The 21,761-nt window shown below is 34.6% G+C and overlaps 1 protein-coding gene across 9 annotated transcripts in view; it reads left to right on the top strand.

Moving 5' to 3' along the window:
* The window catches only part of LOC129806649 (muscle-specific protein 300 kDa), a 153,596-nt gene that overhangs the window by 89,068 nt on the left and 42,767 nt on the right, over window positions 1-21,761 (top strand). For 8 of the 9 annotated variants that reach the window (XM_055855399.1, XM_055855397.1, XM_055855396.1 and 5 more), the window contains 4 exons: window positions 5,687-5,992; window positions 6,198-6,349; window positions 15,227-16,409; window positions 16,497-16,757. In XM_055855399.1, coding sequence (XP_055711374.1) covers window positions 5,687-5,992; window positions 6,198-6,349; window positions 15,227-16,409; window positions 16,497-16,757 — 1,902 coding nt within the window. Of the gene's footprint in view, window positions 1-5,686; window positions 5,993-6,197; window positions 6,350-15,226; window positions 16,410-16,496; window positions 16,758-21,059; window positions 21,414-21,761 lie in introns of those variants that run through there. The other variant, XM_055855398.1, reaches the window with a different exon arrangement.

Below are 21,761 nucleotides of genomic sequence, written 5' to 3'. Positions count from 1 at the left end.
TTTACAATCAAGTAATAAAAAATAGGTGTTATTGAAAACTTGCACACTGTACCTCGGATCGTCACGAATTGAATCAGGTCTCTCACGGAAAATTGGTTTTATAAATTAAATCTGAGCTAATGTAATGAATTCTTGTAAGAGTTAAATGGTAAAAAGTAGCTAATATTTTTTTAAAAATTCATTTTATATGGAGCATCAATACGGTATTAACCTGACGATCTGAGGAACACTGCCGATCGCTGGTGCTCTTCCTTTATATTTCCTTGAGCAAACCAGATCCACAAGATCATTCTTGAGTGTAACCCTAAGGATATCACAAACTGAAAAATAAACCACGCCCACAATAAGTCTTTTACTTCAAATAAAAATAATATGACTGACATTGGACGGAAAACTTATACACTTTTCGATTTTCTCCCTTTCATTCTTCAAGAATAGAAGAATTTTAGTTGAAGAATAAAGCCAGTGATAAGCCTAGATCAGCTTATAGAGGTGCGATTCCTTCATTGCAAATTTGGATTGTGGCAAACTCGAACAATATTTATACATAAATAATGCAAATTTCGTTTAATAATTCTTAAACTGTATGTAACATATTATCGTTATTAATAAGGAAAATTGGATGAGAAATGCATAAAAGTGTCTGAAAATTTTTAAAGTCAATTATCTCGGAAACTATGAGAGATAGAGGCCTCAACTTTACATTCGTTGAGAACCTCTGTCAGCGACCCGAGAAAATCGCGCCCCGCGAAAATCCGCGAAAAAAATCTCGTCCCGCGAATATCAGCGAAAAAAATCGCGCACTGCGAAAATCCGCGAAAAATTCGCGCCCCGCAAAAATCAGCGAAAAAATCCCGCCCGCGAAAATCCGCGAAAAAATTCGCTCCCAGCGAAAATCCGTGAAAAAAATTGCGAAAAAATTCGCGCCCCGCGAAAATTCCCGAAAAAATACGCTCACCACGCTCACCGCAAAAATCCGCGAAAAATTCGCGCCCCGCAAGAATCAGCGAAAAAAAATCGCGACCCACGAAAATCCGCGAAAAATTATGCGCCCGAGAAAAACCGCGAAAAAAATTCGCGACCCGCGAAAATCCGCGAAAAAAATCACGCCCCGCCAAAAATCGCGAAAAAATACGCGCACTTTTTACAAAAACTTTTACAAAAAATTAAAATTATCTAATTTTTATGTAAATTGTTCGAAAAGTTATAAAAGTTTTTACATACCTAATTATCTCACGAAAAAGAGAAGAAAAAAAATGTGTATCTTTGGGCTGAGAAAATTCATACAAGTGGGCGGAGCTTCAAAAGGGGTGTGGCATCGTTTATTATTTTCCCTTATCCCCTTACCTTTCAGCACATAATATTGAATTTTCTCAACGGGTAAACGCTTTATGTATACTACTTCCCATTTTTATTCGATTTTCGAGTTTTTTTTTTATTTTTTTTCGATTAAAATTTAAAGAAACGGAAGAAGAGGGCGGTGACCTAAAATGTTTTACCAGGATATTTAACAAAAAAGAGGTTATTCTGATCTGAGAAAATCCCAAATAATAGTTTATTTATATTTTGCAAGCTTTAAAAAAACCCATATCTTCCACAGAGAGACAAATACCGATACTATGTAACAAATGGGTTATTTCGAGTCACTTGATAACGACAAATATAAGCGGAAAGCAAAACAATTTTGTTTTGAATTCGCGTTTATTTTTTAAGACCGACATCTAGCACGTTCTACTGGATTTTTTATTTATAAAAAGAACTCAAGAGATTATGGCTAATAAGTGGTTATATAATTTTAATCTGCCGGCAGAAGAAAGCAAAATAGTAACTACTTTTTTGGCTTATACGAAATTATTACAAAAGGCGCCTCTTATCTGTGGTTCTTTTATGATCACAGCTTCTGTTATACTTTTGTTCAGAAAACCATTTCCGATTGGGCTCAAATCTACCGGGTAGGGGCTTTGAACATTCATGAATCTGTAAATATTTAACTTTGGTTTAGATAAGACCTTGAAAAAAAGTTGCATAACTTAATAACCGGTTGGACTATTTTTGATGGGTTTAAACGATAACGGTAAGGATTTGACGGATTTGACAGTCAGTAAGATATTTTGTCGAGGAGTGTTTGGTATTTAGTCAAATCGACCCTGATTTGATGTCAAATATCAGTAGATAGGCTTAATCCTTTAAGGACGATTGGGTTACCGGTAACCCAAAAATGAAACTCTTCCTACTGCCTTCTAAAGTTGTATTTTTCCCGAAAAACTTAGAAAAAATTATTTTTTCTGACCCTCAATTTTCGACCTTCTCATCCTTAAAGGGTTAATCTCTGCAGAAGAATAAGTAGATCAGCAGATTAGCAGATCAAACAATTACTGCATATATCGACAAAGCGGAACGATTTTTGCGAATCGATCATACTGGATAATTCTTCCAAAATTTGATAGATTGTCATGACCATTTGAAAGATTGCCAGATCAGTACCATTTTTCCAAAGAATCGACAAAATAGATCTCCAGATCGCGCGCTCTGAGCAAAAGTTCACTGATCGATATAACCTTTGCAGAGATTCTAAATCAGCAAAGTTTTCTTAAAAGATAAATAGATCGACATATAGGCACAATTTTTGCAGATTGGATTTGCACGTTTTTTGTAAAGATTGGAAAATCGACAGATTACAACAAGTTTCCTAAAAATTAAAAAAATGATACTACTTTTGCATAGATCTGCATGATTCTTGTAGAAAATTTCAGGTCAGCAAAGTTTTTTCAAAGTTCAATAGATCGGTACATTTTTGAGAATTAATTTAACTATACGTTTTATGAATATTGCTAGATCGGCAGTTAAGTACGGTTCTTATAGAGATCGACACGAACTTTTCGGATTGGTAGGTTTGTATGCTTCTTGCAGAAATTTGCAGATCAGCAAGCCTATAGATCGGCATGTTTTTGCAGATTGATAGAACTGTACGATTTATGAATGCTGGTAGATCGCAGTTAACCGCGATTTTTGTAGATATCGATAAATTGACACGACCTTTGCTTATTGGCAAAGTCGGCAGATCTACACAATCCTTGCAAAACTTTTTAGATCAGCAAGCCTTTTGCAAAAGATTGAAAGATCGGCATGTTTTTCGGATTAGAACTGTAAGATTTCATTTGAATATTGGTAGATTGGCAGTTAAGAACGATTTTTGTAGAGATCGACACATGCGGATCGGTCGGACACATTTTCAGATTGACACGTTTTTTTTAGATTAAAAGAACTGTATGATCTTTGAATATTGTTGGATCGACAGTTTAGTACTATTTTTGTGATGGCAAATGGGTACGATCTTTTCGGATCAGTTGATTTACACAATCCGTGCAGAATTGTTTAGGTTGACAAGATTTTTCGAAAGATCAACTGGTCGCTATTATTTTTACGGATTGACAGAACTGTACGATTTTTTAATATTGGTAGATCAGAAGTTTTTGTACGATATTTTTAGAGATTGACAAATCAACACGACTTTTGCGGATCAGCAGATTCGTATGATTCCTGCAATAATTTTCAGATTAGGCAGATTTTGGCAAAAGATCGATAGATCGGCACGATTTTTCCGGATTAGATGAACTGTGCGATTTTCGAAAATATTGACAGATTGTCAGATTTGTACGATTTTTTTGCAGAGTTCGACAAATCGGCAAGACCTTTCGTCAGTTAAATCAGCATTTGTCGTAACTTCATTTTTGCGATTTTGAGATAAACACATATTTAGAATCGGCATAATTTTGTTTATTAAACGCACTTGAGAAAAAGAAACTTTTATAAGCCCATTAAAAATTATTTTAAACAAAAATTATCGTAAGTGCCCTTAATTAATAAAAATTTATCAGAATTTGTCATAACTTCCATTTTTGGGGAAGTTACGACAAATTTTCATACAAAATTTTCTCTAATCAGCATTTACCATAACTTCTTTTGCTCGTTTGCGTGGCTTGTAATTTGCAGCAAAAATGTTATAGTTCTCATTAAAACGTTCACAAACTCTTCAAAATATCCAAAAACAGTGCGAATAATGCAACATTAAATCATTTTAATTCGATGTTTGTGAGAAAAAAGTAAAAAAAAATCCCTGCCCATCTGTCATTAATTCAAAACAAAACAAGCGACACGTGGCGCAAAATTTATTCAATAAAATTTACGAAATGAAAGCTTTTAGGGACAGGGATAAGAGTTTAATTGATTAATTTAGTCAAATAAAGGCACTTATTATCACTAGAGTCATTGAAATTGATATAATATATTTTTGAAAATTGTCGTAACTTCCAAGATCTCCATACATTACATACAGTGCCCTTTTAATTTTATCCAATTTGATACTTATAGTGCAAGAATTAAGATCAACTTATTGATATTATTAGCTCTCTCCTAAAATAATTCAATGAATGAAAATTTATTAAGCCGTTTACATTCGAAATTTTCAATGAAGAAATCACAAGATCCAACAAGCTAAAACTAGCTTATCACTAGCTTTATCACCTTGACCTCTCGATGCGACTTGAAAATACTTCCTTCAGTGTTTCATTTTAAAAAAAAAAAGATATATGTACTCGCAACACAATTAGTTCCAGCCATTAAATATTCCGCTCATGCTTCATACCCCAAGAGTGTATATATGATACACCTGAAATTCACCTTTCAATTTGTTCTACCTCCAGAAAAGTATTATTTAAATGAGTTTGATAAATAAATTTTTGGTGAATGAGTAGGGGGTGTGAGTTCATGGCAAATGTTTGGCCCGTTTGGCCGGTATATTTTGCGAAATTGAATTGGTTTCGGGTCAACATTTGGGGAGTTAAATCATTAAATTCTTTTAGGTTGTCGGTTGTAAATTCTTCTGTTTTTTTTTGTTTGTTGTTTGATGCAATAAAAGTGATGAAATTTATTTTGGGTGTTAGAGATTAGAGACTCTTGTAATGCCTTGTCGGTCTTTGGAGGGAATTATTCGAGAAATGATAATTTAATAATTTCATGAAGCGAAAATAATCTATGATGTCATCGGTGTATCTTCACCTTCACTGTGCTAAAGTGGCTAGTCGGTTGATCTTATGTGTAGCACATTTTATACTACCATGTATGCGTTCTTTTTTTACTGTGTTCTTTGATAAATAAAACACAAGTCGCGCGGGGTTTTGAGAAATAATACATCTGAAAATTATTACGACTTGTCGCGAGAATGCCTGTTGAAAATGAATTCATTCGATTCATGTTTTGGTCACACACTTTTCTTCAACTTTTTTTTGTTTGCTGTATTTGTGTGATCGTGCAGTCTTTAAGAATAATTCCCTCCATGAGGCTAGTCGGTTTTTAGGTTTCACACAGTCCACTTGGCTAAAAGTGTTTAGTAGCAACCGGCAATTTGCCAAATAACAAAAGTATCGTGTAAGGAAAAGTGGAAGAAATTTGTAAATAGTGAAGACGATACTATTTTTTATACCAATTATAGAGACATTTTTAGAAGAGTTCAGATCATTTTCTTTCTGTATTTATTGGGAGGAAAACGTCTTATCGGTTTTGTGTTTTTTTTAAAGAATTCCGAACAAGATCATTGAAAAGGAATAATCTTATCTTAAGTTGTTTTTCCCTTTCTTTGCCAAGTTTTATCATTTATAACAACAGAGTTAAATGACTTTAATTGCAGGCTAAATCAGTGGATGTTGATGCTTTGAACGAAAAGGCACAAATTATTAAGAGATTTGCCGATGCAGATAATTTGGAGAAGATTGAGTGGCAACAGAGTAAAATTAATGAAAATTGGAATAATTTGATAGTTGATTTGAAACGTAGAAAAGATTATATTGGTTCACTGTTGGAAAATTGGGAGCAATTGGACAAAAAGACCCATTCACTTGAGACACAATTGAGTCACATTGGGGAGCAATGTAAGCTCCTCGATCCTGTTGTACGATCGAGGAAGCAACTTGAGGATAGTGAAGCAACACTTCAGGTGAGAAAAAAAAATTGCACACAACCATAAGTGGCTTTGTTGTTGGCTTTTGACTTTAATTGGAAATTTAATGATCCATTCAATGTGGAAATGAGTTTAGCAAAAATCTCCCCTCCAACCCTTGTAACTCTAACGATTATGCTTAGGTGTATGAACAAAACGTATTTTATGGTTTTTATAACTATTTTCTCCATCGTCAAAATAGGATCTTGCAGCTAAAATTGATAATTGTCGACCATTGTGTGAGGAACTCAGTGAATTGGCGGACACAGTGCATGATTTGCTTCAGAGGACGAATCCTGCATGTGCAAAAGGTGTCGAGGACACTGTGAAAACCCTCAACGAGTCACATAAAATGTAAGTTAATTTTTTTTTATCCATCCAATTTCATTGCAAGTTCAAAAAGTTTATTGCGGTGTCCCAGGGAGAAAGAGCAAAAGGTTTTAATTCTGTGTATGATCTCATGCAAAATTCGACATTTTTTTTTTATGAGTGAGATGAGGAGTGTGAGGTTTTCAATGGCTGAGCAAAAAGCCAGTTGAAAGTGAATCGTCCAAAGTCAATATTTACTGTGATGCTAAAACAGAATGATGAGTGCCACTGAAAATCACATATATACAAACTAGTTAGTTGTTTTTTTTTTACTATATATCTGACTGTGGAAAAGCAAATATGATGAAGGCATAACAAAATCAATTGTCGATGATCACATTTCGCGAAAAGAATGTCTCACTTCCATTGGATCTTTGTTAATAGTGAAACTTTTTATTGTCCAACATTTAAGATATTTGGCGATAAATTTTCGAATGGGATTGAATTACTGTGAATATTTATTTGGAAGAGATAAATTTTGCTAATTGCCCAAATTGCTGAGTTAGAGTTCTTATGATTAGTTTATGGTAGGGTAAGTGTGCCTAATTCCGGCCAGCTTGCAATTTCGACCACCTTTTTTGTTCCTCGAATTTCCATGAACTTTTAGATTTTACGTACTCTAGAGATTATACAATGCAAAAGAATAACAAAAAATGTAGCTTCGCCAAACGAGATGACGTGAAAAAGACATTGGAAGAATTCCCGAAGGGCAAGGAACTTTGAAAATGAAGGTGGCCGAAATAGGTTACCAAAGCTGTATCTATATTTTTATTCATTTTAAAATGTATTAAAAATGATTTTAGAGTAAATAAAGACGGTAAACTATCTACAAGGTTCCAAGCAACACTCTTTCAGAAGAAAGAATAAAAAAAATCAATTTGTATTTAAAATATTACATTTCAAACTTGAGACTTTGACGCTTGCATGCAACTATGCCGAAATTTAGCACACTTACCCTATATGATTGGGAATTTTGTCCGAACTGTATTCTCGTTCCGAGGCCAGAAGCTAAATGGTAAGAGATATTGACTTGCGGTCTTCGATGACCCCCACCAAAGTCAATACTAATTTTCTTTAGCCATATAAGAAGAATTAAAAATATAATGTTTTATAGACATTGGGCACTCAATGGGTCAAGAAGTGGTAGAGCACTCGCTCTATGATGCAAGTGTCCCGGGTTCGAATCCCCTTTAGGTCACCAGGAATTTTTCTGGCGTTAAAGGTGTTCGGATCACTGAGAAAAAAAGAGTATGCGATTAACTTTTTTTTCGTCATAACTTTAACACTTTTTAGGTGTAAAAATATATCAATATTTTTTTATGTTAATTTTACACCTTTTTAAGGGTAAAATTAACATGAAAAGGGTAACTTTAACCCCCAATACACCTTAAAAAGGGTAATATTTACACCGATTTTGGATCAATACTACAGGGTAAAATTAACATTTCCGGAATGTTATTTTAACTTTTTCGGATTTCTCTCAGTGTTGTCGTTCTAAATGATGTGCAAATTTTGCTGAAATTAGAATGACAAGGGATCAACTTGCTTGATTTAGTTCCCTGTTTCACAAAAATTTGAACGACGAATATTATTTTGTTCCCCTTTACTTCAAAGAAAATTATGCAAGTAATCAAAAAGATTAAAATTTTGAAAAACTTTTCTAATATCGAAATTTAATGATTTATATCATCTGAAAATTTATTAAATTGTTTTTCTAATTGCATTAGAATCTCAAAATCGCAAAAAAGAGAGTTGACCCCTTATAATTTCCAAGGAGCGATATAATGAAATACTATGAACATTTATTGTGGTTTAGGAATTTTATCCATATTCCGAATTTAGGGATCAATCTGTAAGACATATCGACTTGAGAACTTCGACGACCCCTACCATAAATCAATATTTTTTTAGAGATTTCTTTCTCCATTTCCTTTTCTCAACAAATGAATGATCATGACCATTACCGTGTTTAGTCTTCTTCTGAAGCTAGAGGCCAAACGGTAAGCGATATCTTCATCTTCATCTTCAAGAATCAGACATTAGATTAGAGGGTTAAATATAGGAAACGAAAATGGGGACAAAACTCTAAGAATTATTAATGGTGGGAGTCGTTTAGGGCTATAAGTCGATATCCCTTACCTATTCATTTCTTCCGGTGTTAGTCAGACTGTACTTTCTTTTTTCAAAATAAAAATATTCAAATGTTTTTCCAGAGCTTTCGGCCCTTAGTGTGGGTCTTCTTCAGGGGGCTGAGAAAATATTTTTATTTGAGAATCATTTTTAACAATTTTATATTTGAAAAACATCTAACGGCTGATTTCATCTAACATTTAAACAATTAATGATTCTCAAATAAAAATATTTTCTTAGCTAACTGAAGAAGACCCACAAGGGTCGAAAGCTCTGGAGAAAAAGCTGAACCTTTTTATTTTGAAAAAGACAGTACATTTTGACGAACACCGGAAGAAATGAAGAGATAAGGGATATCGATTTATAGCCTTTCAACGCACTTCAACGATTCCCACCATTAATATTCCTAAGAGTTTTTTCCTCATTTCCGTTTCCTATAGAGGGAAGTGCTCTCCCTTGGAACGTTCATGCCTTCAAATAATGTGATTTTTTTCATTTTTCTAAATACTAGTTAGCTTATTATCAATTATTGATAATTATGTCATAATTATGTGTAAGTCTTTTAGGAAACATAAAAGAAATTAACATTATTCGAAAGGATGAAGTTCGAAGGGAGAGTACTTTCCCCTATTAAATCGTGATCATGAATATTTTAATTACTTGATTTGTCTTAATTTCCGAATTCATTCATTCATATCGACTAGAAATTTACGACGACCCTCACCATAAGTCAATATTCCTTGAAGAGCTTCTGCTCATTTTTATTCCCCATTGAATAGTTGATCATGAGTATTGGCTATTTTGTATTTATTCTTTTTCCGAGAATAGGGGCCAAACGGTAAGAGATATCGATTTGTGGACATCGACGACCCCTATCATAAAGCAATATTCTTTACAGATTTCTTTACCCATTTTAGTTTCTCCATCCAATGGATAATTATGAACATTAGCAATTTTGTCTTTATTCTTCTTCTGAATCTAAAAGCCAAACGGTGAGAGATAGAAGCTTACAGTATTCAACGACCCCTACCATAAGTCAATATTGCTTGAAGAGCTTCTGCTCATTTTCGTTCCCCATTGAATAGTTGATCATGCGTATTGGCTGTTTTGTATTTATTCTTCTTCCGCGAATAGGGGCCAAACGGTAAGAGATACTGATTTGTGGACATCGACGACCCCTACATTAAATCAATATTTTTTAAAGATTTCTTTACCCATTTTCGTTTCTCCATCCTATGAATAATTATGAACATTAGCAATTTTGTCTTTATTCTGAATCTAAAAGCCAAACGATGAGAGATAGAAACTTGTAGTATTCGACAACCCCTACCATAAGTCAATATTCATTATTTCGTTAGCTGGATTATTGGGGGTGAAAATGACAAATAAGATAGATAGGGTACTCTCCGGTGATGGCCAGAGGATTTGAAGTCACTTCATAAAGGAATACATTTTTCAATCTTGCCCAGAGCTTTCGGTCCTGGATCGTGAAGAAGGTCCATATCCTAGAGATTTATATTCTAGACATATCGAGTGTTCTATCATTTGATTCATTGAGTGCCCAGTAAATGTAAGCCAAGGAACAGAGCTTCTATTTTTATTTATTTATCAATATTTTTTATGTTACCCAAATGATTATCAAAATAAATCAGATAAAGACCTTTTGCCAACACTTTCTTGTACTCTTTGCAGTAGCAATCATAACATTTTCCTCAACTCATTCAATTTTATCTATCAGTTAGATTTATTGATTCTTAGGGATTCCACCCACGAAACACCAGTCTAAAAGATGTTTTAAATACTTTCGTTTGACTTATGCTTGTGAGTCACGATGAACGCGTATACGAAATAAATTTATTTCCCGGTTTTGAGTCGCAAGAATTTTTTTGCACATGCTCAAATCTCTCCCCATGTTGTTGAGTTTTCAAGAAAATGTGCAGAAAAAAAGTGCGATCACTATGAAAATGTTTAGGCGGCATGGTGTATTGGGGGATCTATTAATAAAGTTTGTTCACAATTAAAGATGAGGAAAGAAAAGCCGAATATTTAAAATAAATATCTTTTTATATGCGACCACTAATACGATTCGGTGACGATGGGTAAATTCGTTTGAGGTTGGACTTGAGACTGGGAAAAAAAGATTCTCTCTCTCATAACGTATTCTGACACGAATCACACTGGATGGCTGGAAATTGCCTGAGAGATTATTAAAAAAAAAACTAAAATACCAATTAGTATTGAGGACAGCACAACAACGAAGGATTTTCTGAGACATTCTCAAAGCAACAAAGTATCACATTTTGAGGAGCTTCAAGTGAAAGTGTGCAAAGTCTGTGCTTAAAGTCGTTTTTCAACAAGGTGCCTCATGGACATTAATCTTTTTTTCTTATATAACTTGGACAATTTGCGTTCTATATATTTCACAATTTAATGTTTAACGAGAATAATTGAGAATTATTGTGGCGTTCTCTATTTATCCGATCGAATTAATCATCAATTATTAATTGAAACTATTTTTGGGTGTATCTCCTCACGCGAGACAGTCGCTCTTTTTTTTCGCGGTAAATTATGGTGTATTAAAGAAGATTAAAACACGTTGAGATTAGACTTCCTCAAAGTATTTTTATCAACAAGAAAAAAAAACGAAAATAAGACCTTTTGTGATGTAATAAATTAAATTTTTTGTAGCACATATTCTTTATTTTGGTCTATTGGCAGAGATTTTTTTCATGGCGAATTTTACAGTCTTTTTTTTATTGCTCGGAAACTATTAGGGGGCAACAATATATCGCTCATTCGATATTACAGGGGTACAGCTTCATCTGCAAATTTTCATTAAGTGGAACAGCCTAATTGTTTGCTCTCTTTTTTTACTTAGAATGAGAGATTGATAAATTTTAAGTCTGTTTTACCGAAAGAAAATTTGTGGATGGAGTTGTACCCCTGTAAAAAGCGATATGTCTATCCCGACTAGGGCCCAAATAGAATCAGGCTGATCTTCGAAAATATTTGGTTTGGAAAATGTGACAATAAAGGATTAGGTAATGCCTTAGACATCCTTACGACTTAAACCGAGAGACGGCTTAGTCAGGGACTGATGAAAATGTAATTTGATCATAATTACATTAAACCGTTTCTTAGCTTAAGTCGTAACACTCGCGGGGTTATCATCTTGCTTTAATTTTCTCTTCGATTTTGAAGTTTTCATTAAATTGACTCCTCATGTTTATTCGTTATTATTATTAATCGTGTCGAGGCCTAAAATTAAGTTTGTCTTGCCTAAAAACGGGCCATGTCAATGGCAAGCGGACTTGCCGACATCAAATCCCCTGTTCCGCAAGAGACAGGGGACAACGGAAAAATACACAAGTGGTTAGTGGTTTGGATCACCCAACAGATTTTACACAAACATCATAAAGAAGATCTTTGCTTGTCGACAGGCCCTCAATATCCATTGAAATGATACTAATAAGAGCTATGTTTATTCGTTGACACTATACGGTTAATGAGATCGACTGAGACTCTATATCAGTCTTATCTTCAAATTGTCCTTTGTAAAAATGAATTTTTATACCCTTTTATTATTCTTCACAAGCCAAACAATGTCAGGATTATTCATTGAGGAAGTATAGGCCTACCTTTTCTTTCTTTGATTCTTCAAAAACCGCTTATTCCTAATGGGGTTGTGAGCCTAGGATATCCAGGTTAATTTTCCATTCCTTTTGATTTTCTTCTACTTCTGAAAGATTTTCGAAGTTCCGAGACGTTCTGAATACCTGTCTGAACTCTCTTAAATAATTGAAAAAGTTGTTCTAAGTCTTATCCGAGGACCGTAGATTTTCATAGCAAAACTTTTCTGATTCTTCTCCATCTGATTCTTCTACACTTTTAAAAGATGTTCAGTACTATATCTGAGGCGTACTGAATATCTTCCTGGACTAGATCCGACACGAGGTCCGTAGCAGCTCTTTCACCTTGTGCTCCTCGCGAACGCAACGTTATTTACACGATCTATTCATGTTCTTCTTTTATCTGTTCGTAGGAACGGTAACAGACTACCTTGTCCTCCCGAACTTATTCTTTCGATCATTACCCGTATCGTATAATCATTGGTAAGGATTAGGTTACCCTAAAGCAATTCTCTGGCATGTCTAAGCATCTAGCTAGATTCACCAAAAGATCCTAGTCTACACATCTTCATTTTCTGTTCTTTTAGACCGGACTCACTCCCACTTGTCTAACCTAGATAAGCTGCCAAGGTGCCAAAAGACAATGATACCTCATAGTGCTTACGAAAGAATTAAGTAGTAAGAATTAAGGGTAATTTGCAGTCGAACCCAATTTAGAATTTTTAGATTTTTTCAATTTTAAAGATGGAAAAAAAGAAGAAATCCGTAAGGAAATACTCCTCGTAGATTTCATTTTCTGTATGATCATCTGAAACAGTCAGGACCACGAGAATCAAAGAATAGTAACGCTTCTACATTCCAGAATGGTTTATCAATGTGCGTTCATTGGGAATACATTCTCAAATAAATCCATGCTCTCCAGATGTTGGACGAATTATTGTTTACCAGAACCCGAACAAATCCATGCCAGATCTCGAACAGTCCGTCTGATCTGGAACAAGCCCTACCCGTCGATCTCGGATAAATCATTGTCCGCCAGATCTCAAACAAACTCATGTTCACCAGATCTCAAATAAGTCTTGTCCGTTAGCTTTCGAACAAATCATTGTCCGCCAGATCGTGAACAAGTCCATAACCGACAGATCTCGAACAATTCTGTCCGCCAGATCTCGGGCAAATTATTGTCTGCAAGATCTTGAACAAATCCAAGTCCTCTAGATCTCGGACAAATCTTGTCCACCAAATCTCAAACAAATCCTGTCCGTCAGATTCGAACAAATTCTGTTCGCTAGATCTCGAACAAATCCTGTTCGCCAGATCTTGAACAAATTCATGTCCGCCAGATCTCGAATAAATCCATGTCCGCCAGATTTTGAACAATCCTGTCTGCCAAATTTCAAACATTATCTTCCATTATCATTATCTTTCAGATCTTGAACAAATCCAAGTTCGCTAGCTCTCGAATAAATCCTTGTCCGCCAGATCTCGAATAAATTCGTGTTCGCCAGATCTAGGACGAATCATTGTCTGCCAGATCTTGAACAAATCCATGCTCGCCACATCTTGGTCGAGTCCTGTCCACCAGATCTCAAACAAATCCTGTCCGCCAGATTCGAACAAATCCTGTTCGCTAAGCCTTGAACAAATCCATGTCCGCCAGATCTCGAATAAATCCATGTCCGCCAGATCTTGAACAATCCTGTCTGCCAGATCTCAAACAAATCATTATCTTCCAGATCTTGAACAAGTCCAAGTCCCGCTAGATCTAAAATAAATCCATATCCGCCAGGTCTCGAATAAATTCATGTTCGCCAGATCTTGGACAATCATTATCTTCCAGATCTCAAAGAAATCCAAGTCCGCTAGGTCTCGAATAAATCCTTGTCCGTCAGATATTGAACAAATCCATGTTCGCCAGATCTTGGTCCAGTCCTGTCCACCAAATCTCGGACAAATCTTGTCAACCAGATCTCAAAGAAATCCTGTCCGTCAGATTCGAACAAATTCTCTTCGCCAGATCTTGAACAAATTCATGTCCGTCAGATCTTAAACAATCCTCTCTGCCAGATCTCAAACAAATCCTTATCTTCCAGATCTTGAACATATCCAAGTCCCGCTAGATCTCGAATAAATCCGTGTCCGCTAGATCTTGAACAAATCCATGCTCGCCACATCTTGGTCAAGTCCTGCCCGCCAGATCTCGGACAAATCATGTCCACCAGATCTCAAACAAATCCTGTTCGACAGATCTCGAACAATTCTGTCTGCCAGATCTTGAACAAATCCAAGTCCGCTAAGTCTCGAATAAATCCATGTCCGTCAGATCTTGAACATATCCATGCTCACCACATCTTGGTCAAGTCCTGTCCGCCAGATCTCAAACAAATCCTGTCCGCCAGATCTCAAACAAATCATTGTCCGCTAAACCTTACAGTTACTTTAGGGATTGATAGATTTGAAAGCCATTAATTCAGCCAAACGATCAAGCTTAACTTTCCTCGCCACGCTTCTGGCAAAGCTCTTCATTGTTACAGATTCTTGCCAAATAAGACATTTAGTTCGCGTATTCTTTCCGTTCTGATCGGCTTTTAGGCTAAAACGAGCTCTGCTCCCTTGTAACTCTTCGTTTTTTGCTAGAAACGCGCCTTTGTACTTATTTTTCAAGATTTGAAATAAATTCTAATCTAAAATGTGTAATTCTTACTCAAATCAGTCGAAATTTGATTCATTTGAAAGGCCTTGGATTTCTCTGCAAATCTAAATCGGAAATGGATGAATTTTGCAAGAAAACACATTGTACTGGGTTCGAGTATTCCGCGAATTCCTTTAAGCTTCATTTTAACTACATCAATAAATTTGAGATAGAAGTTTTGGGAAGAAGAGAAAATTTTGTATTTATAGATGCTGAGATCTGCACATACATTTTTACGCATTACGTCAGTTTTCTTCGCTGAAATTTCTCTGACTGAAGAGTCTTGTGAGAGAGAAGATTTCGGTTGAAAACAGAACTTTTTGTTCTGATCAGTGTATAAGACAAACAGAAGATATTTTGCGGTATTTTAAAGAGTTTTTTTTTGGTTTTTTTTTTAAATTGTACTTGCAGACTTCATAAGGCTATTAAGGATCGTGTGAACAAGAATAAGGAAGCTCTAGAGTGGATCAAGAGGCAGTATTTGAATATTGTCGATTTGCAGAATCAATTGAGGGAGTTGAAGGGTCGTGTGGTGGAATTCTATGTTTTTGGCGAAAATCTCGATCAGACTGAGAATAATTTGCGAGATTTGAGAAAGTGTCTGAGTGACAAGGATAGCGAAGTTAAGAAGTTTATTAAGAATTTGCGGGATAACTATACGAATTCGCAGAATTTCATACCAACGGATATTGCGCAGGAATTGACAACATTGGAATTGATGTTGGAGCAAGTGCATGAGGCGATGGAGGATAAGATGCGGGACTTTAAGAAGGCCCGTACGGTACGATCGGAGTATTTGACGAATGTGGATGAGATTCAGAAATGGATTTCAGGGGCAGAGGATAAAATTAATAATCATGAAATGGAACCTGCACAATTTAAAGATATTCTGCAGAAACTCAATCAGGAACATGTTCTAGTCGGCGATAGGCTCAATTACGTACGCAAAAATGGCCAAGTGATAATTGATCATAGTCAAAATGATGAGGAAAAGGGATTGATAGAGGCCACAGTGGATCAATTGGCGAAGCAATTGGATCAAATTGGGAGTTTGTTGGCGGAAAAGAGGAAACAGGTGGAAAATACTTTGGATGGATGGTCGAGATTCTTGCATTTGTACCAGCAAGTGATGGATTGGGTGAAGGAGAAGGGTTACTTCCTGGCAGAACCTCTGGATATTGTGACTCTGCAGCAGGCAAGGCAGAAAGCTGCAGATTATGCAGTTGCAGTGAAAAGTGTTAAGCCAATTAATAAGAATTTGAGTGAGATGGATCGGGAATTGGAGCAAATATCGGAGTTGACGACTGTCGGGGAGTTGAGGGACAAATTGCAGGAGGCTGAAGATTCAAAGGCTGTTGTTGAGGGAAGACTGTTGGAGAGGAATGGACTGTTGCAGGAAACGTGCGAAGAATGGGAACAGTGTGAGCGAAAGATGAAGGAAGTCCGGGCGTGGATTGATAAGACCAAAAGTCAACTTGAATCACCGCAGCAGCGCAAGAAGCCACTGAGGGATCAATTGGGAATTCATGAGAAGACACTGGCGGATATTTCAACGCAAAAGACTAAAATTCACATGTCCATCGAGAAACTACAAGTAATGAAGGAAAAAACTTCCCCTGATCTTGGCATTAATTTTTATTGTTTTGTTTTCTTTCTTTTTTTTTTCGTGTGATCTCTGCAGGTGCATTTCCGTGAACTTCCCAATGTTGATTCGCGAATCCTCGAGGCAGCCAATGAAATTGTGGTACAGTTGGATGAACTCCGTGATCTGATAAGGCAGAGAACACGCCAAATTGAAGAGACACTCCATCAGATTGATCTCTATCAACAGAACATTCAATCTCTACGTCAGAAGGTCATTCACGAAGAGCAGCAACTGCGTCACATCTTGTCGCCAAGTTATTTGGCACATGAACGAGACCGAGCAGCCGCAGAGGAACAGGTGAGTTTGCACATTTTCACTTTTCATTTCACAAAACAGAATAAAAAAAAAACACCCAAACTTCACAAATCATTCTCAATAGTTTTTTTTTTAAAACCTCAAATGATTTACAAAAAAATGTCTCTTTGAGGAAATATTTCCAAAAAAAAAAAAGTAAAATAAATCACAAATCACACGCAATAATTAAACATTTATATATTTTTTCTTAATATATTTCTTTTATTGTTTATATTTTGATTGCAAATGGCACGTGACTAGTTCATTGTAATGCCTTTTTGAAACAAGATCATGAAGAGAGTTTGAATGGAAAATCAAAATTGTTGAAAGTTCTCGTTTAAAGTTATCCCTAAGTTAATTTTTTTTGTCATTTTAAAAAGTCAATAATCGCATTTTGGTAAATTATTTTGCAAAGTGGAATAGCTGGAATAGTTTTTAATATTTGGCAATTTTTTTTTCTTAACTCCAAAAATTTTACACGTGTAACTCTAAATGTTGTAGATCATTCCACTTTGCAATTTTTTATTTTTATTTTTTTATCACAAAATTTACAATCATTTCCATCTGACATTTTCATATATCTTGGGTCTGACAAAAAGAGATTCTCATGCACTATTGGTGATGGAAACACATGAAACGCTACTGCAGAAATTGTTAGAAGGGTGAACCAATTGAATCGCTTTGAAGAATTATTTTTTTTTTAAATTGAAATTCTGATCAAGGGCTTATTCTACCACTGATAGGGGAAGGTATTGAAGCTTCGCACAGACTGTGTCTTCACTGAGAAAAAAGAGGGTGCGATTAACTTTTTTTCCTCATAACTTTAACACTTTTTAGGTGTAAAAATATATCAACATTTTTTAATGTTAATTTTACACCTTTTTAAGGGTAAAATTAACATGAAAAAGGGTATCTTTAACCCCTAATACACCTAAAAAGGGTAATATTGACACCGTTATCGGATTAATACTGCAGGGTAAAATTAACATTTCCGGAGTGTTATTTTAACTTTTTCGGATTTCTCTGTGCACAGACTCTGTCTTCACATTGAGAGAAATACGCAAAAGTTAAACTAACATTCTGGAAATATTTATTTTACCCTGCAGTATTGATCCGAAATCGGTGTAAATATTACGTCGGTTGCAGCTACCTCTGTCGTATCTGCATTTGTTTTGTATCTGCATTCCGAGCAACTACAATACAGACGTCCCCTCTTGCGTGAAATGCTGACACAAAAGAAATGCAGATACGACAGAGGTAGCCCGAACCGACAATTACCATTTTTAGGTGTATTGGGGGTTAAAGTCACCCTTTTTCATGTTAATTTTACCCCTAAAAAGGTGTAAAATTAACATTAAAAAATGTTGATATATTTTTACACCTAAAAAGTGTTAAAGTTACGAGGAAAAAAAGTTAATCGCACTCTCGTTTTATTGAAAAGCATTTGAAATCGATATTCAAATACAAAGTACAAAACATTTTTTTGTTATAAATTATTTTTGTATTTATTTTTGAAAATATTATCATTTTTTTTGTTAAATTTCTTTTTATTTTAATTAATTGGAAATGAAGATTCAATAACTAAGTGGACAAAGCACTGGCTTTGCAATACATAACTCTGAGTCCGGAATCAAATCTGAAAAATCAAAGACAAAATTCTTCGTAAAATTGTTCGTAAATGTTTGTGAATTCCTACTGGGGACTTACGAAATACACGTAAATTGTGTACAGTAGACTCTCAATCAATCGGCTCTTTTTCAATCGGGCGAAAAATTTTGTTGACAATTTTCACGTTTAATTATGAAGCTAATTCGCTCAAATTCGCTATAGTTCTTCTTATTTTATCGTGATTTTTTTTATAATTGAGCGCTTTTTGTGGAATTTACAAAGGATTTGACGCCCAAATCTATCGATAAACCGGATGACATTTCGCCCCAAAGTAGTAGTTGTCCGAACTTCGTTTGTCCGGAATTCCGCGATGTCCGAAATTATAAATTTTACCCTGCGCAAAAAGTCAAACTGAAGAAACAGACATTACAATTTTAAATTATTATTTCAATTTTAAATTATTATTTGCGAATCAAAAATCAATTTTAAGATAAATCTTCAATTCAAATTTTAAAGACTAATTTGTATTCCGCGATGAAGACGTTTAATTGTAAAATAAAGATTAGCTAAGTGATAAGCCGAAGCAAGTTTGATTTTGATGTTTTCGATTGTAGCCGATAATTGAAAAGTCAAAATTTCGAACGCCAAAGTTTTGAATGGGAAAAAATCCCGATCGCCAAAATCCCGAAAGGGCCAGAATCCCGAAACTCAAAATCCCGAAAACAAAAATCTCGAACTCTAATAAAATCCCGAACGCCAAAATCCAGAAAGCCAAAATTCCGAAAACCAAATTCCCGAGTGCTCAAAATTGTGAAAGTGCCAAAATTCAGAAAGCCAATATCCCGAAAGACAATCCCGAATGTGCAAAACCCTGAAAGGGATGAAATTATATAGAGGATAATATGCAAATAGAATAATTTCCCAAGGCACAAAAAATTTCCCTTGCCGGAATTTTGGCTTCTAGGATTTTGACCGAGACCTCTATTCCCTCTATTCCTCTCTTTTTTGCTTAAATCTAAATTGAATTTGTTGTGATGTTCCTAGAAAGAAGAAAATGCGAAGGAATATGATAGACATATCCCAAATTTTTGAAGAAGACAGGGTTGGAATTTTGACTTCATGAATTGTTCTGGGTCAGAAAGTCATTGGACAGTCATTAACTTGAATATTCAAACTTTAAACTTTATATTAAAATTGAGACAATTGCATCATATGAAAAGTGGAAAGAAATAAATAAATTTACTTCAAAAATGAAAAAGCGAGCGAAATTTATTTATTTTTTTAATTTTTAATAATAAATGGAAAACTTTTGAATAATTTTGGAATATTTGGTTTTTGAGAAGTAATAACAACTTTTCAGTGGTAGAATAATACAATAAGAAACGTTAGCGCAATTTAATTTAAGTTATGCCCCTCTTATATATTTCCCAAAGGGGGTGATTGTGGTAAGTCGGCGATAGCCGTAACCAAATTACATTTTCAACTATTTATACAATGAAATTGTGGAAAATTTTGACAAAAAAAACTTTTAAATATTATGGCCTCCACACATTGGGAGCAATTTTTGTCAAAAATTGCTTTTTTGAAGGAAATTCCCTGCAGCGTTGTAGGGGGAAACGTCAAATTTCTGTCAAAAACGCAATTTTTGACGAAAATTGCTCCCAATGTGTAGACACCTTTACAAAGAATTTAATATACATTTGATTAATTTAGAAAATGGAAAAAGAAAGAAGCGAATTATGGTGGTATTCCAATGAAAAATAAAAATGGGATTTTTCCTGGGTATTTTCTTTAGTACATGACTGTTCTAATGTGCGCTTGCGTTATTGACTTTTTTCAAAGACGATGAAGATTGGGGAAAACAAACATCGTAGGTGCCAATACAAAAAAGTCGATAACGCAAAAGGGGAAATATTTCTTCAAAAAAAAAAAAATTTAGTACATGAAGATGTCTATACATTGAAGCTGATTTCATCAAATATTATTTCAATTTTATTTAATGAAAAACTCGTATTTTTCAAAGAATTTTTGACGAAAAATGTACTACAATAAATCTTTTGTATTGGAATAGCACCACCCCTCCGCTTCGCCTACAACTTTGCGTTATGTATCTTCAGAAATATGTTTTCAAAACAAAAATTATGCGAAACCCATAAGATTTAATTTTTCTATGAATTTTCTTAATGATTCATATTGGTTCACTCTTTTTTCTTTAAGTCTTTAAGCTTTATCTTCACAGCAATAGTGGATATTTTGTAATGGTAAATCTACGTAACTTTCCTTTAAAAAATCTTTCTCTGCCATAGTGATATGAAAAAAAAATGTAAACACTTTTACACAAAACACCTAGGTTTTTTCTTGACACAATTTGATTTTGAATTTTTTTTTGATCTTATAATTTTTCTGTATTTTTTGTTGCACTTGAATCCCTCTCTCTCAATCAACAATCCCACCTCGTAATTACAAAAAAAACCAAAAAACAAAATGAAACCGTTGACGTGAATGACCTACGTGTAATGTGTAATTCAAAACGGTGATATATTCTGGACCTCTTCTATGTCTGTCCTATGTTGTCCAAAATAAATCAACTATTTAAAAAAAATCCATCCCTTACACTAATTGTAATCGAAACACTAACAATTTATCATTTGGTTTTGGGTGTTAAACACACGACGCATTTATGGTGGGTCTCTCTAGGCATGTCGGGAACGTATAAAATCTGTCCAAGTTAAGCTTAATGCTCGCAATGAACGCATAAAGCTGTTGATTCAGCGTGGAACACCAGATACTGAAATGCTTCTTGATACTTAGGCTTTAGTGATTCTCTCTTTTTTTTATTTATATCTCTCAAATTACTTTTTTTCGCTCTAGTCTCTTATTTATTTCTTTTTTATTAATTCAAAGTGGAAAAAACAAATTGTTCTTTTTTTTATATTATTGTATTTATCCAAAATATATGTAGCACAACCTTGAAAAATCCAAAAAAAAAAATATGCCAAAAAATTATTGAATATCTCAAATAGACAATAAATAAGTCATTTCTTATCAACATCTCAATGCTTTTAACTCTTTTTAATTTAATTGTGTTTCTGTCGTCTATCATGCAATTTGCATCCGGGGGTATCAGCTGAATATATTATGTCTTATTAAAATTTATTAATAATATAAAAAAAGGGAGCAGGCAATATCTTCAATCACCATCAAAATGCTACATCGCAAATCACATCTTATATATTTCACAGTCTCTCTTTATGTTAGCAAAAAAACAATACTTATGTCTTTAAAGTCGTCTCATCAAAACATTCTGTCTCTTTAATATCCTTTTATCATGATAAATTTATTTAAAAACAAAAAAACAATCAACGCATTCTTCTGCAAGATTGTAATAACTGACATGGT

This window comes from Phlebotomus papatasi, chromosome 3 (genome assembly GCF_024763615.1).
Source record: "Phlebotomus papatasi isolate M1 chromosome 3, Ppap_2.1, whole genome shotgun sequence".
NCBI lineage: Eukaryota > Metazoa > Arthropoda > Insecta > Diptera > Psychodidae > Phlebotomus > Phlebotomus papatasi.
This window is presented reverse-complemented; position numbering and strand designations above follow the sequence as displayed.